This window comes from Leucoraja erinacea, chromosome 1 (genome assembly GCF_028641065.1).
Source record: "Leucoraja erinacea ecotype New England chromosome 1, Leri_hhj_1, whole genome shotgun sequence".
Taxonomy (NCBI): Eukaryota; Metazoa; Chordata; class Chondrichthyes; order Rajiformes; family Rajidae; genus Leucoraja; species Leucoraja erinaceus.
Genome location: NC_073377.1, coordinates 49359862 through 49375445, shown reverse-complemented (window position 1 = coordinate 49375445; position 15584 = coordinate 49359862). Strand labels below are relative to the sequence as shown.

The following is a 15584-nucleotide window of genomic DNA, read 5'->3' as shown; positions in this document are numbered from 1 at the left end:
AAGTGCATTTGTACTATTTTTCTCAACTTGCAGTGATAAGTTCCCTATTCTTGTCTCTCCCTATGTGTATAGAAACATATCTTCTGATTCTTTATTTTCATATCTTGGAGACAAGTCAATAGCTTCCACTTTGCTCTGATTCACGTGAAAGTATTTCCTATGACTGGCAGCATTATTTCTTGATTGTGTTTTTTATTCAATGTCTCAGCTTTCACTTTCACCAGAAGAGACCCATCCGGTTTAGTTTTTCCTTGTACCTATTATGTACCTGCATTTCAGTTATCTATGAAGTTAGAAGGGGATGCTAGACTCGTACAATTTTTTTGTAACGGACACGGATATCATTCTTCAGAAAGAGCTAGTTTTGAATCTTAAATTGTATTGTCTATATTGTCTCGGTAGGTAGCTGACAGTGAAAGCTCGCAGGTTAGCATGAAGGATTGGATTTTACAATATGCAGAAGAAGCAAGTAGTGGGAGTGATGCTGATGAAATCGATCAGGATAACAAAGAACCCGAAAAAAATTCTGAGATGGAAGAACGCTTCGATCCAGTGAGTATGAAAATCATTTTGAACTAGGCGATGAGCCAAAAATTAGAGTGTCCTTGTAGCTGAAATAATATTATAATTTATTGAAACCTAAAATTCTATCCACAGAGTATGATATTAGGTTTCCTTTCTGTTGTACTTCGTAATAGGTCAATTCCCTCAACCCAGAAATCAATCCGAGGAAAGAAAATTAAATTGATTTACTTTCACTGGAATTTAAAAGAATGACTTGTTAATGAATTACTGAGATAAACAAAGTTAAGAGTTTACTTGACAGGCATGGTGTTGATCAGATGCTTCCGTGTCAGAAAAGTCCAGGACTGAAGGGCAATTTAGAATTAATGTGAAGAGAAACTTGTTGACTCAGAGAAATGAGGATACTAATTCATTGAGTACATTAAAAGCTGAGTTGTGGAAATTTGGGGTATTGATGTACTGGGAAAATGGACAAGAGCTAAAGAATAACTATGCTAAGATTATTAAAAATAAGAATTGGAGTACCAGCCAATTAACCTCTACACCATTGTGGGCATTGGACTTTGCCTATGGGACACTACAATGCTGAGAAGTATATTCTGCCCTCTATAACTTCAGCTTTGCTCTACCTATAATGATTTAGACAAAGTAATTAAATGCGACATCTCCAAGTTTGTGGATGACACAAAGCTGGGTGGCAGTGTGAGCTGCGATGAAGATGCTATGAGGCTGCAGGGTGACTTGGATAGGTTGGGTGAGTGGGCAGGTGCGTGGCAGGTGCAGTAAAATGTGGATAAATGTGAGGTTATCCACTTTGGTGGCAAGAAGACAAAGGCAGTTTATTATCGGAATTATGCCAGATTAGGAAAAGGGGAGGTGCAACGAGACCTGGGTGTGCTTGTACATCAGTTACTGAAAGTAAGCATGCAGGCACAGCAGACAGTGAAGAAAGCTAATGGCCTGTTGGCCTTCATTGCGAGAGGATTTGTACTTAGGAGCAAGGATGTTCTACTGCATGTGTACTGGTGAGACCGCAGCTGGAGTATTGTGTGCAATTTTGGTTTCCTAATTTGAGGAAGGACATTATTCCTTTTGAGGGAGTGCAGTGTAGGTTCACCAGGTTAAGTATCGGGATGTCGACTGGGCTTGTATTCACTGGAATTTAGAAGGATGATCATATTGAATGGCGGTGCTGGCTCGAAGGGCTGAATGGCCTACTCCTGCATCTATTTTTCTATGTTTCCAATATACTTGAGAATGGCTTGATTGTATTTGGACCATTCTTTGGAAAGTGAACCAAATTTGAAAAAAATGAAGTTATATCTTTTAATTTTTTATAGGCTGTGGGCAGAGCATTGAAAAAGCGTCTAGAAGTTAACTTTCGTGATCCTTGTCTGATGTCTACCTGAAATTTGGCACAGATTTAGATAAAATATCATTAAGAAGGAATTTGTAACTCATCAGTGTCAAAAGTTGCACACTAATTAAGATAATTAGAAAATGTATTAGAAAAAGTAACAGTGCCATCTAGTGCCCAATAATAGGTAGCTTAATATTACTCTATGGGGAGCTGAATTCCGTGCTGCGGGCAATTTACTTCCTGGCTCAGGGAGATCACATAATGGAGAGAGGGGGAGAGAGAGAGAGAGCCCGGGATAGAAACATAGAAAATAGGTGCAGGAGTAGGCCATTCGATCCTTCGAGCCTGCACCGCCATTCAATATGATCATGGCTGATCATCCACTCAGTATCCTGTACCTGCCTTCTCTCCATACCCCCTGATCCCTTTGCCACAAGGGCCACATCTAACTCCCTCTTAAATATAGCCAATGAACTGGCCTCAACAACCTTCTGTGGCAGAGAATTCCACAGATTCACCACTCTCTGTGTGAAAAATGTTTTTCTCATCTCGGTTCTAAAAGATTTCCTCCTTATCCTTAAGCTGTGACCCCTTGTTCTGGACTTCCCCAACATCCGGAACAATTTTCCTGCATCTAGCCTGTACAACCCCTTAAGAATTTTGTAAGTTTCTATAAGATCCACCCTCAATCTTCTAAATTCTAGCGAGTACAAGCCGAGTCTATCCAGTCGTTCTTCATATGAAAGAATATGGAGCAGCCAGCCTTCCGCTCCCACCAACCACCACCTCCACCGGTTGAGCCTGTGCCGAAGGACACCGTGGCTGGTGGGCCAGTGGCAGAAGGCGCTGAGGTGGCGGCCGGTTCCGCTGTCCGGTTCCGGAGGCCGCTCGCTGCCACCCGAGTCACTTCCCTCCCTGGCCACAATCCGGTGGCTCCGCGCCCGGAGCGTCGCGGCAGTGGTGAGTGAGTGAGTTTCTGCCATGATCTCCGACTCCCTCCTTCTGCCCTCCCTGCAACTTTACCCCTGGTGGCCCAGCTAGGTTTACTACTTTGTACAGCCCAGGCCGCGCTGACCCGGGTTCCACCAGCTCCTGAACCCGCCTGATGCACCGATCCTGTGCATTCCCCACTGCCTGCCAGTTACTTTCCTCTGGTAGACACACTTGCTGGAGTAACTCAGCGGGTCAAGCAGCATCTCTGGAGAAAATGGATTGGCGACGTTTCGGGTCCAGACCCTTCTTAAGTTTGAGAGTGAGGGGGGAGAGAGGAACTAAAGACATCTGTGTCTCTCAGTCTGAAGAAGGGACACGACCCCAAATGTCACCTATTCCTTTTATCCAAAGATGCTGCCTGTCCCGCTGAGTTACTCCAGCATCGTGCGTCTACCAGAGGAAAGTAATTTTTTTTAGGTACTTGGCACGAACTAGTGTCCAAGATCGCTGGACTTGATCGGGATGGGTAAGCACACTGTTCATTAAGTCTTAACGGCCTCAATCACCGTCTGATTCTCGGGCTGTCTCCCAACTCATCTCGGAGAATGAAGCACAATCCGTGGTACATTTTGGGGTCAGGTGAGGCGTATTCCCTCTCTGTACAGCGAGATCATTCCTCACTGCATTGCCGGGAACCTGTTAATTAAAATCGATCCAATCACCGCGCTCGCTGCAACTGAAATGAACAGGCGGACCTTTCTCATCCCTACGCTAATCGATGAGATGTGTTGTATTCCTCGCTCCTGGGTTTATATCATTTAAAACTTGGACACACTAAACAGCAAAAGTATATAATTTATTTTCCCAATCTTTTGGTTTAGATTTCATAGGTGGGTATGTCATGAATGGCTAGTTTCCAAACAATAACATTAAATTTTTATTTGTTTATACGCGATGTATGAAAGAAAATACTCCAATCTCGCAATAATAATCATGTCTTGGTCTCCTTTTTGGAGAACATTGTTACTTTAGTGCAGTTGGGTATTCAAAGTATTCTTATCCAGAGTCTTCCTCAAAGTTGAACTCTTTCAAACGTATGCATGCACAATAATCTGCAGTTCACTCTCTTGCAAAAACTAGATGACAACTTGCTGAAAGTTCGCAGTAATCCTCAATCACACTGTCATGGTTTATTATGGTTTAGATAATCTTGTGAGGTTATTTGTATTATTGTTTTGACAGTTAAAACCTCTTGCACTAACCTTCCTCTCCGCCATGATCCCAGTGTGCTCCCTGCCTAACTAGCCTGAAAGAAAGCGCATGATTGGTGAATTGGCGTCCAACTCAATGACATACGTGCTTTGATTGGACAATTACTATTTGGAAAAATTGGAGGTTTTGCTCATATTTTAAAAATATGTGCAGGTTTTGTTCTTGACGAGTTTCAGGTGATTTATATAATATTTTTACACAATATGTTAAAAATACAGGTAGATACGTGATTTGGGTCACGAAATGACACGAAAATGCACCTCGGCCCACAGCCTATTGTATATTCATAAAGAGCATTGTCCAAAGTTATGTGAATATATTTTTTTCAAATTAAGACCCCGTTCATGTTCATTTGCATAAATTTTCATAGGTGTATATTACATTGAAAATAACACGTACTTGCCCCTTTATTAGACCACTGTAAAATTGTATCTAAAATCTTCCTTTCTGTATTTTAATGTTATGATGATATGCTTGTCCACGTCCATTTTTAAATATTTCACTTACAAAGAATAGCTTTCATTCAATTATAATGAACAAATTAATGAAGAAATTTAATTAACTTTAAATGCCACACATGAAAAACATGAAAAGTGTATGCCCCATCTGAAAACCACAGCTTTGATAATGTTCATTTTTTGTCAAAAGCTAGCTTTATTGTGCCTTGCTTTTCACCAAATATGAATTCACTAGATTGTCATTTTTAATTAATAAAGAATTAATTATTCGGTCACACACATGACCATGTGGCCTTGTGTGTGGCAAAGCAATCCATGAATGCACTCTGTTTATACCTATCATTGCTCTTCTTCCTGACCAGATTACCCATAAATGTAATAGTATAGTTCACTCAGTTATTGCAGGAATGTGATCTCAGAAACAATGGAGTAATTATATGTTATGCCAGTGTCTAGCACTTGGTCCACACATGGTTCACACACAATAGACAATAGGCGCAGGAATAGGCCATTCAATGTGACCATGCAGGAATAGCCAGCACGCCATTTAATGTGATCATAGCTGATCATCCCCAATCAATGCCCCGTTCCTGCCTTCTCCCCAAATCCCCTGACGCCGCTATTTTTAAGAGCCCTATCTAGCTCTCCCTTGAAAGCGTCCAAAGAACCTGCCTCCACCGCCCTCTGAGGCAGAGAATTCCACAGACTCACCACTCTCTGTGAGAAAAAGTGTTTCCTCGTCTCCGTTCTAAATGGCTTACTCCTTATTCTTAAACTGTGGCCCCTGGTTCTGGACTCCCCCAACATCGGGAACATGTTTCCTGCCTCTAGCGTCCAAACCCTTAACATTCAATGAGATCCCCTCTAATCCTTCTAAACTCCAGAGTGCACAAGCCCAGCTGCTCCATTCTCTCATTATATGACAGTCCTGCCATCCCGGGAATTAACTTTGTAAACCTACGCTGCACTCCCTCAATAGCAAGAATATCCTTCCTCAAATTAGGGGACCAAAACTGCACACAATACTCCAGGTGTGGTCTCACTAGGGTTCTGTACAACTGCAGAAGGACCTCTTTGCTCCTATATTCGATTCCTCTTGTTATAAAGGCCAACATGTCATTTGCTTTCTTCACTGCCTGCTGTACCTGCATGCTTACTTTCATAGACTGATGTACAAGAACCCCCAGATCCCGTTGTACTTCCCCTTTTTTCCAACTTGACACCATTTAGATAGTAATCTGCCTTCCTGTTTTTGCTACCAAAGTGGATAACCTCACATTTATCCGCATTAAACTTCATCTGCCATGCATCTGCCCACTCCCCCAACCTGTCCAAGCCACCCTGCATTCTCATAGCATCCTCCTCACAGTTCACACTGCCACCCACATTTGTGTCATCTGCAAATTTGCTAATGTTACTTTGAATCCCTTCATCCAAATCATTGATGTATGTTGTAAATAGCTGCGGTCCCAGCACCGAGCCTTGCGGTATCCCACTAGTCACTGCCTGCCATCTGAAAGGGACCCGTTAATCCCTACTCTTTGTTTCCTGTTTGCCAACCACTTCTCTATCCATGTCAGCACTCTACCCCGAATACCATTACCACACATTACCAAAATACACACAAAGTATGAACTGGTCATGTGTCTGCTGGACAACAGGACAAACTCTTCACTACTGCTATACATTTCTGAGCTGTTTTGAGTTATACTGTGCAGTAAACAACTTTTGTTAGATACTATTCAACAAAAATATTCTATCATAAAAACATAGAAAATAGGTGCAGGAGTAGGTCATTCGGCCCTTCGAGCCATTCAATATGATCATGGCTGATCATCCAACTCAGTATCCCGTACCTGCCTTCTCTCCATACCCCCTGATCTCCTTAGCCACAAGGGCCACATCTAACTCCCCCTTAAATATAGCCAATGAACTGGCCTCAACTACTTTCTGTGGCAGAGAGTTCCAGAGATTCACCACTCTCTGTGTGAAAAATGTTTTTCTCATCTGGTCCTAAAAGATTCCCCCTTATCCTTAAACGGTGACCCCATGTTCTGGACTTCCCCAGCAACTACATTTCATTAGTCATAGCATACTGTTCGCTTATGTTAATCCTAACAGATGGCCAATACAAGTCAAACACAATACAAGGGCATCTTGACATTATTCTATCTAGCCTTTTAGGCGGCTCACGCCACCATCCCCTCTCCGAGCCATCATAAGCCCCCCCCATTTACAGTAAAATTTCTAACACATTCCTAGACAAGAGGTAAAACGTCTAATCTTACTTTGCCAATTCCCACAAACATGGATAAACAGGCTCCTGCAACCAAAAGACCAATGACTTCACGAGAGAAAATGAGGAGACTTCGAGCAAAAAAGAGACAACAAGATCCTGACTTTTCTTCTAAGGAGAGTCAACGAGTGGAAGCACTACGCACGAAACGCTTACAAAAAATGACAAAGGAGCAGATGACTGCATATCGCCAAGCTGCTGCTGCAAGAAAGCAAAAGTCACGTTTAAACAAACTCAAAACTGAATTATCAGAAGCACAGGGCCCATTCTTTGGAAAGTGAACCAAAATATCACACACGTGACCAGATGTCATCACAAAGCAATACATTAAAAAATTAATGAAAGATTAATTTTTTTCATTGCTGTTGTCCTACCTACAGAACTATAATGCATAAAGACATGAACATGCTAGCTTTTTAAAATTCACAGTTTATAAAATGCTTCCGTGTGATGTCATACACGTGACCAGTCATATTTGACCTCTTACCCTAAACATTGTCAGCATAACATATAACATTTTCACTTGATAAACTGAAAAAAATATGAATCATATATGCAGTACAAAAACAATACACGTAATATTTTCAGAATTAGAAGAGATGTATTCCACAATTGTTCATCCTTTTGGTCACACACAACTAAGAATGGGCCACAGAAAGCCTACAAGAGTCCACAGAATCGAGGAAGAGCAACTAATAAAACTGAAAGGCTTCTACCCAGGTCACCCAGGAAAAAGGAGGTAATCAGCAATCTGGCAAAGAAAGTCGGCCTCAAAATCCACCCGGATCCAACTTTGTCCTCTTCGCATCGCTACTTATTGCAAGAAACTTAAAAGCTAGTTAAGGACTTCTACGTACACATGGATGTCTCCTACACAGCTCCAGGAATGAAGGATGAAATAACTGTCTGGGAGCAAAGGGCAAAAATGAAAATGAGGAAATTCTACCTCACCATGCATCGTAAGGAAGCACATGCAGTCTTTCAGGGACGCCATCCAGAACATCCAATATGCTTCTCAATATTTGCAAAACTGCGCCGGTCAAATGTCTTATGGCTTAAGGAGTTAGATGACATGGGAAAAACAAGAAAATGGTAGGCTGAAAAAGATCATGCAAGTTGGCTGCTGTGGTGAACTAGGTTGGTGTTATTGAGGATGCCAGAATTTCAAGAACATGTTCGTGCAAAACAAATCCAAGCCATCCCATTTGAGGAAATAAAGAAAGAAAACACAGTCATTCAAATGGACTTCAAAAGGATTTGGTGTACACATTCATGCAATATCTTGCTACCAAAGCTTCAGCTGATGGCTCCATCATATTTTTTACAGATGGGCCATCTTCTGAATTCAAGAACAAGTTCATGGCAAAACTGCTCTCGATTTTAACAAAATAACACCACGTAGCATATGATGGGCAATACTTTGCAACTTCTCATGGGAAGGGTGTGGTTGATGGCATAGGTGGTGCTGCCAAGTCACTGAAGGGTTTCGGCCCGAAACGTTGCCTATTTCCTTCGCTCCATAGATGCTGCTGCACCCGCTGAGTTTCTCCAGCTTTTTTGTGTAACCTGCCAAGTCACTTGTTCGGTGGTAATGTCATGAGCAAGATAGCTAATGCCCCAATTGTCCAGAGCTCAAAGGACTTTGCAAATCTGACCACCACACTGATGCCCAATGTCATGGTTATACATATTTCAGAAGATGAGATAAAAAGTGCCATTCAAAAAACACAACCATGGGGAAGTGTAATTCCTGTGCCAGGTATCAGTAAAGTCCATGTTATCCAGGCGTCTCCATCTGGCATTTTGAAGTTCTGGCATACAAGTGGTGTAGCTGACCCCATCTTCTCTATCCAGTACAGTGCCCCCAAATAGAGCATTGACTGGGTAGTTGGGGATTGGTTGGTGGTTAGGTGTGACTAAAATCTTTTCCCTGGAGAAGTTTTAAGGGTAGTTGGAAATGAAACAAGTAAACGTGATCCACAAGTTTGGGTGTTTCTGGAACTGGTGACCATCTGAAGAGCCAGACATCTTGTTTTCCACACAAGGCCAAGTTGTGAAGAAGATCTCATGGCGTCAGGTGGCAGTTCAAGTTTGATGGAATTTATTGTATATGCATCTGCTCCCTCTCCCTCTCCCCTCCCCCCCTCCCCCTCTCTCCCTCTCCCTCTCCCCTCTCCCTCTCCCTCCCTCCCCCCCTCTCCCTCCCCCTCTCTCCTCCCCCCCTCTCCCTCTCCTCCCTCCCTCCTCTCCCCCCCCCTCTCTCTCCCCTCCCCTCTCTCCTCCCCTCTCTCCTCCCCCTCTCTCTCCCCCCTCCCCTCCCCCTCCCCCCCCCCTCTCCCCTCCTCCCCCTCTCCTCCCCCCTCTCCTCTCCCCTGTGTGTGTGTGTGTGTGTCCCCCTCTCCCCTCCCTCCCTCTCTCCCTCTCCCCCTCTCTCCCCCCCCCTTCCTCTCTCCCCCCCTCTCCCTCTCTCCCCCCCCCCTCCCTCCTTCCCCTCCCCCTCCCTCTCCCCCTCTCTACCCCCATCTCTCCCCCCTCCCTCCCTCCCTCCCCCTCTCTCCCCCCCCCTCTCCCCCCCCCCCCTTCTCTCTCTGCCCTCACTCTCTACCCCTCTCCCTCTCTAGACGCGCCTGCAAGTTGGGGGCTATGTGTCAGTAGATAGGGCGATTATGGGGTAAAAGGAGCAAATTAATAGTATTAATATATTAACAAGGGGAGTAGTTAGCGTGTGTGCGGGGGGGGTAGGGGTGTGTGTGTTTGTGTGGGGGTAGTTAATGTGTGCGATGCCGCATGCCGTCGCCCACCCCCCTCCCCCCCCAACAGCACATTGAGGGAACAGACCCAACGGGTCTGCACTTGGTCTAGTATATTACTAAAACTCTCATCTTGTTTCTATCTATCTATCTCTATCTATGCATAAGTGCTCCTGGAACTACGCCAAAACAGTACACGATAGCACTAAGGTTTTTGCACCGCCTTAATCACAATTGGCCTGTGGTGTTTTCTGTCAAGTTTTGTTCAGATTGATGTTATATTTCACAAGTTATTGACATTTTTAGATTTACGAAACCCCAATTTGAGGAAAAAATGCTTCCCTGTGCTTACAGCTATGACGTCACAATGGGATTGTAGCCCTGCTCACAACATTGTTGCTATCCAAGTACAATGAGTCCTGCTAGCTTTAAGAATAATGCAGGTGCAAATGCATTATTCTTAAAGTCACAGCACACTGAATTTTCTTTTTAAAGTTTAAAATGAGGAAGTGTGAACAAGGCGAAATGAGCAGACCCTGTGCAGTTGGGGGCTATGGCTGAGTGGTGGAATATTGCGTTGGGGAACGGGTTGCGTTGGGGGACCAGGCCTCCTGTGGGGGCTATGGGTGAGTGGTGGAATGTTGCGTTGGGGGACCAGGCCTCCCGTGTGACAGTTGGTCAAGTGTAATATAAAATTCCTCGCTGTTACAGTCTTGTATTTTGTTTAAAGAAGAGTGGAGGTCATGTCCTTTAGATTTGTACATGAAAGTTTGTAGTAGTAATATTTGATGTCAAAGTAAAGCTTTGTGTTTCACCAAGAAAGTGGTTTGAGATTTTTTTTGCAGAAGTTTAATGCATGTGCTTGCATTTATGTGATTGTTCATCTCGTACAATATGTATACACTGAATTTGGAGATTATTAATTATTATTAAAGCAGTTAACCTGCTTAATTAACCTGCCCACTCTACATGTATTTCACAAATGCATCATTTACAATGGATGTTTAAAAATACATGCGTACATCTATTTGTGAATAAGACGAGCAACAGCATACTTTTTATATGCTGATGTACTTATAAGAGAAAATGGTGAATGTATAAAGACAGCATGGGAACTAAAACAAGTTAAATACATTTTCAAGAACTCATATTGTGTTTTAAGCAGCATATCCAAAGTAAATGTTGTAAACCATGTCAAACTTGGTATGAAAGTCATACATGTTTTTGCTTGTTATGAATAAACTTTGAAACAATAACAACACCTTTTTTTTGTCTTAATTTCCAGGCTCAGAGACTCACTCTTCACAATATCAGTTAAAATCATGAACAACAATAACCAAAGATGGTTATGTCTTGTTTAGTACCTGGTATCCACTACCCACATGCTGCCATATCTGTACATATTTCCTCCATGCATGTCATTTCACACACGTGACCACCCAAAATGCCACACGTTACCAAACATCACATAAAGTGATACATTAAAAATATTGTAAGAGATTAATCTTGTTAATTGCTATTTTCCTACCTACAGAACTATGCGGATTTGCTAAAGATATGAACATGCTAGCTTTTTAAAATTCACAGAGTTTGTAAGATGAAGCTGAGTAATGGAAAAGATGCTTCCGTGTGAGGGCACACAAGTGACCAGTCATATTTGACTTCTGACCCGAAACAAACATTGTCAGCATAACGTATAAGAATTTAACTCGATAAACTTTGAAATATATGTCATATATACAGTACAAAACAACATACCTGTAATGCTTTCAGAATTAGAAGGGAATTATTCCACAATTTTTCATATTTTGGTCACATATGTGATTAAGAATGGCCCATTTATGTACAGTATTATCTGATCTGATTTGATAGCATGCAAAACAAAGTTTTTCAGTGTACTTTGGTGCACATGACAAGAATAAAAGATCATGGCAGAAGCGTCTCAACCTGAAACATCACCCATTCCTTCTCTCAAGGGATGCTGCCTGTCCCACTGAGTTACTTCATTATTTTGTGTCTATCTTCAGGTTAAACCAACATCTACAGTTCCTTCTTACACATGGCTGATTAAACATTCTTTATTGAATGGTGGAGCAGGCTGAAGAAACTGTATAGCCAGTTCTTATTTTTATTTGCTCTATTTATTTATAATTTGTCAAGGAGTTTACAAGCCAATTAATATTGCAGAAACAATTGAAACCTAAGAAAATCTGAAAGTCGACAATTCCACGTATTTACCAATACATAAATTATAGAGTGAAAAATGAAAGGTAAAAAAAAAGTCGTCCACTCAAATAGTTGAAAGGAGTGGATGGTGCCATTTTATTGCTTCCTGTATTGATGCACATATTTGACATAACATATTTTGGTTTAACAGTTTTTTGATGGGATTTTAATGAATTTAAACCTCTTATTAAACAGAATTCTCTTTACTTGGAACTGACCACAAAACTACTTGACACCAAAGAGAGGGCACAGTCATTTAAGCTTAATAATAATAAACATGCTCAAAAAGAAGCAGGCGATAGAATTAAGATTCTCCAGCAAGGTAAGTTTTATGAAAATAACTTTTTGGGAGATTCTGTGTCAAACCAAACCGATCACAAGTGTTCCATCAGGTTTATCCTGCCGTGATTTTTCTCCAACATGCACTTTATTTAAATTCAATAATTATCTGTGCATTATTATCTTTTTAAATGAGATGCTCTGCCTCCTGCAGTTTTATGTTCTTTGTTCATATGAATGACAAATCTCTGTTCAGACAAAAGCACAGATAACAAGATTCAGTTGTTGAGTTTATTGACAATGCACAAATCTGGTGATGTACAGATACAATGAAAATCTGGCTTGCAGCAGCCTCACAGGCACATAGACAGACACACGTAAACTATAAATAATTCATGTTACACAAAATTCTGCAAGACCATGAAAGGAAAAGTGTGCAGAAAGAAAGACATTAAGCGCAAAAAAGCAATGAGAAAACAAGTCCATGGCAATGCAAGAGGTGGTCCATGGTGTTCTATTGCAAAGATAGTATTGGGATTGTGCAGCTTGGTTGAAGAATCTGATAGTTGGAGGAAAGTAACTGTTCCTGAATTTGGTGTGCAGAATTGCAGGTGTGAATGAAGTTCTTTATATGGGTGTTTCCGTAAATAAGGGTACCAACCTGTGACATGGGTTGCCAAATTTGAAAGTTATTAAATCATAATGGAATACCACAGGATTAAAAATGGACCTCCCTATGATCCTTTTGAGCTAATTTGTGACCAAAATTTAATACATTCAAAATTTGGGGGGGGGGAAACGAGAGATTTTTTTTAAAATAAAACATATGAGTCATATTAGACACTTACTGATTTTGAAGCTCCCTCACAAAATGCCGGCACTTAATCCGCGTGGCCCGTAGTTCACGCCAGGATCATTATAATCGTGTTGTTTGAATTTTTTTTAAATCGCGATGTGTGCAAAAAAAACCCCGTTATAGCACTATAAATAGTATTGACAATGGCAGGGACTACAGAATGAGATCGTGAAAATAGGTGAGCAAACTAGATTTTTTTTTCATGATTTTAAGTTCGATTCATTATTAAGTATTTCAATGGAAACCCCCCCTTTCTTCCCCCCCCCCCTCCCCCCCCCCCCCCCCCTTCCTCCCTTCCCCCCCCCCCCCCCCCCCCCCCCCCCCCCCCCCCCCCCCCCCTTCCCCCCCCCCTTCTCCCCCCCCCTTCTCCCCCCCCCTTCTCCCCCCCCCTTCTCCCCCCCCTTCTCCCCCCCCCTTCTCCCCCCCCTTCTCCCCCCCCTTCTCAACGCGGACGGTTTCCAGGCGTGCCCTCGAGCTTGAAGGTCGAAGACACTCTTCTGGACTCGCGGATTAGGTTGCCCAAGAGAGACAGCCCCTTAACACCCTCTGTGCCTCCTTCATTTCACTATCTGTATTGTATCTTCAGGGATATTTCGACTTGTACATCAAGTTTCTCAACACTTAAAGGCTCTACCATTCGTTGTGTAATGTCCTAACCTTATTTCACCTCCCAAAATGCATCACTACATCAGGAGTATAATCTGGTGCTCTACCCAGTTACCAACTGATCAATATCTTCCTCAAGCCTGAGACTGAATATAAAAGTGAAATGTTTTTAAAGTAAATTATTAAATTGTAAGTAAAGGCTCGAAAGAACAGCAGAAAATAGGACAAGGAAATGTAGGTGATAAAAAATGATTCCATAATATCAGCCGTTTCGATGAATAGTTGAATATGTTAATTGACTTGAATTCTTGTGATTAGCCAACTGTACTTTGGTGTTGACATTACTCTTGCATTAACAATAAAATGGTCTACTTTTAACTTCAACGTAGAGATTAAACAGTTGGAGAAGCATCCTGCTTTTGATAAATCAGTAAAAATGGCAGAGTTAACGAAGAATGACAAAAGCTCTACCCATCCTGCTGATGAATCATGTGATGGTGCCCTTAATTTAAATTTGCTGGAAAAATCTGCACCAAAAGTAAAAGAAGAAAGTAAGTAAATTAACAGTGTCATTATCTTTAATTCAATACATTATTGCAGAATCCATTTTGGAAATGGTGTGGATTTTTAAAAGCAGGTACAAGAACCTGCAGATGCTGAAATCTTTAGCAAAGAGAAGAGAACAGCCGAAGGAGCTCAGCGGGTCATTCGCATCTGTGGATGAAAATGGACAGAAATTTCAACTTGTGCATCAAGATCTCACTTTCCTAACATTCTCAAGGGCCCTACCATTCATTGTATCATATCCTAACCCTTATTTAAGCCCAAAATGGAGCACTACATCAGGATTTGATTTTTATCTGTTGCTCGGCCCAGCTAAGCAATTGATCAATATTTTCCTTTGGCCTTCAATTAGACTGAAAGAGTAGAGGAGAAATAGCCAGCACAAAGAGGTGAGGGAAGATGTGTGTCAAAGGCAAGCAAGCAATAGGTGGATACAGGTGAGGAGGGGTTCATTGGCAGGTAAGAGTCGGGTGGAAGAGGGGTGGAGATAGCAACAGAGCTGGGAGATATTAAGTGGCTGAAAAATTGAGAATCAGATAGGAAAGGAAGGTAAAGAATGAGAAGTGGTGGTAGATGGAAAGAACAGAGGGAGGGATGGCGTAAGTAGATTGAGGTTGAAGTGGATCCAGTGGGGCAGTGATAAAGAAACAGGGTAATAAGGGCTGGAGGCTAAGGTGGGAAGAAGGGAATGTGAGAGAGGACCAGGGTAGATAGGAAGAGAGAGAAATAGACCTTGGCAGTAGAGGTAAGGCCAAACACAAACAAGAAGTACAGAAACAGAACCACCACCACCCCCCCCCCCCCCCCCCCCCCCCCCCCCCCCCCCCCGCCATAATCAGTCTGAAGAAGGGTCCCAACATGAAGCGTCACCTCTGCATGTACTCCAGAAATGCTGCCTGATCCACTGAGTATTTTGGGACAAGTCCAATCGAGTTTGTAAATTGCACATGTACGGTGAGGTGCAGGTACAATGAAATTTCAGCTGCATCAGCTTCACAGGCACGTGGATGTGGATAACACACAAAAGGATAAGTTATGCATAAATTGCTCAAATTCTACAAGACAGTAAAATAAAAAGACTGAAAAATCAAGACATTATTACAAAACACAATGGATCAACAAGTCCATGGTAATGCAAGATGTCCACAGTGTTGCATTTTTATGGTAGAAATAGGACTGCAGTTCAGTTCAAAAACCTTTTGATCTAGAAATGTAGTTATTCCTGAGTCTTATGGTGTGCGACTTCAAGCGTTTGTACCTATGGCCCAATGATAACAGCGAGAAGAGAGCATGTCCTGGATGCATTTCTTAATGATAGATGCCATCATCTTGAGGCAGTGCCTCATGTAAATGCTTTTGATGGTGGTGAGGTCTGTGCCTATGATGGACCAGGTTGAGTCCACCATTCTGCAGCGTCTTGCATTCCTGTGCGTTGGAATTGTCGTACCAGGCCATGGTG

The 15584-nt window shown here is 42.2% G+C and overlaps 1 protein-coding gene across 1 annotated transcript in view; it reads left to right on the top strand.

The window, feature by feature from the left end:
- The window catches only part of dhx29 (DEAH (Asp-Glu-Ala-His) box polypeptide 29), a 75909-nt gene that overhangs the window by 13120 nt on the left and 47205 nt on the right, over window positions 1-15584 (top strand). The window contains exons 6-10 of the mRNA XM_055646056.1: window positions 403-552; window positions 6868-7121; window positions 7433-7583; window positions 12016-12142; window positions 13951-14112. Of these exons, the coding sequence (XP_055502031.1) occupies window positions 403-552; window positions 6868-7121; window positions 7433-7583; window positions 12016-12142; window positions 13951-14112 (844 nt within the window). The remainder of the gene's footprint in view (window positions 1-402; window positions 553-6867; window positions 7122-7432; window positions 7584-12015; window positions 12143-13950; window positions 14113-15584) is intronic.